Source organism: Cariama cristata, unplaced genomic scaffold (assembly GCF_000690535.1).
Source record: "Cariama cristata isolate BGI_N322 unplaced genomic scaffold, ASM69053v1 scaffold1685, whole genome shotgun sequence".
NCBI lineage: Eukaryota > Metazoa > Chordata > Aves > Cariamiformes > Cariamidae > Cariama > Cariama cristata.
The window spans coordinates 77,846-79,117 of record NW_009619078.1 but is presented as its reverse complement, the minus strand read 5'-3'; the positions used below and the strand labels follow the sequence as shown (position 1 = coordinate 79,117).

The following is a 1,272-nucleotide window of genomic DNA, read 5'->3' as shown; positions in this document are numbered from 1 at the left end:
GTCTCTTTCCCAGTGCAATCCTATTTCCTGGGAAGTTAGTTCTTAGTTCACTACTAGGAAAACACATCCCATATACTCACAGGACTACTGTTATTGAAACGTGAAGGCAGTCTCCTACCAGGCATCTTGGGTCGGTTTGCAGTAGGGTGTGATAGATTATCTGAGGTAGCTATTACATCATCAAAGCTTAACAGATCTAGAAAAAGATGAAAATACAGACCACCATCAAGACCAGAAGGTTTTGCTGTGGTTTTTTTTAATCACTTTTTTCCTTAAGACAAAAAAAGAAATTATCAGAATTCTTATTGTTTCGAAGATTTTCAGCATATGCAACCCATGAGCCATATGAAACACCTACATGACTTTGACATATCAGGGAAACCACATTTTCCCCCTTGAAAAGAAAATCAGGGTTAATTCAACTAGCATTTAAATTCAAGTTCTCAACAGAAGTGCTGTAGTAGCATTGCAGCATAAAACAGGCCTAACAAATAGCTGCAGAAAAAATTTGTAACTGTTTTTTGAGAGGTGCCATATTCAACTATTTAAGAGAGCCTATCTTCTTGTTGCTAAACTTGTATGAAAAGCATGAAAATCCAAGTTTAGCGACTAAGACAAAAATAAAAGCAACGTGGTAAAGTACATGTCCACATGCTGGTGAAAGTTAAGAAGACATGAACTGCAAATATTTTCTGTGCGTGGTAGTTTTCTCATATGCAGTACTTCATCTACAGAAAATACATGACTTCATAAGTCTGTAATAAAACATTTAAAAACTCCATTCTCATACTTTATTAAATCATACAGATCTCTCTGCTCATTAATCTCTTTATGCTCATAGCTCTAGGTAAACTTTGTTAGATCAATAAATTCTTTACGTCCTATGGGAAGAGGCAACCTTAAGGAAAAAACTATTAATAGGAAGAACAGAATTTATCTAATCTAATAACATAAGTATTTCACATAGTTAACAACTGGACCTCTTAATCCTTTCTCCACAAAAATAATAATACTTACCTGCCAACAGATGTGTAATGAGGTAAGTTTTTTACTTAAGCATTAACATAAGATTATGGACATTACATTTCATTTTACAACACAAATTCATTAGACTTATTTTGGAGACTAAATGTTTAACTAAAATGCTACACAGCATTTACTATGGGCACCAAAAGTAACACTCAAGGTTTTGGGTTTTGTTTTGGCCTTGTTTTTTTCAGTGATCTCTGATTTTCACATGACATTATGATTTATCAAACAGAAGCTATGATA

The 1,272-nt window shown here is 33.8% G+C and overlaps 1 protein-coding gene across 1 annotated transcript in view; it reads right to left on the bottom strand.

Moving 5' to 3' along the window:
* CD2AP (CD2-associated protein) overlaps positions 1–1,272 on the bottom strand; it is a 68,747-nt gene that overhangs the window by 4,227 nt on the left and 63,248 nt on the right. The window contains exon 15 of the mRNA XM_009701095.1: positions 81–196. Coding sequence (XP_009699397.1) covers positions 81–196 — 116 coding nt within the window. The remainder of the gene's footprint in view (positions 1–80; positions 197–1,272) is intronic.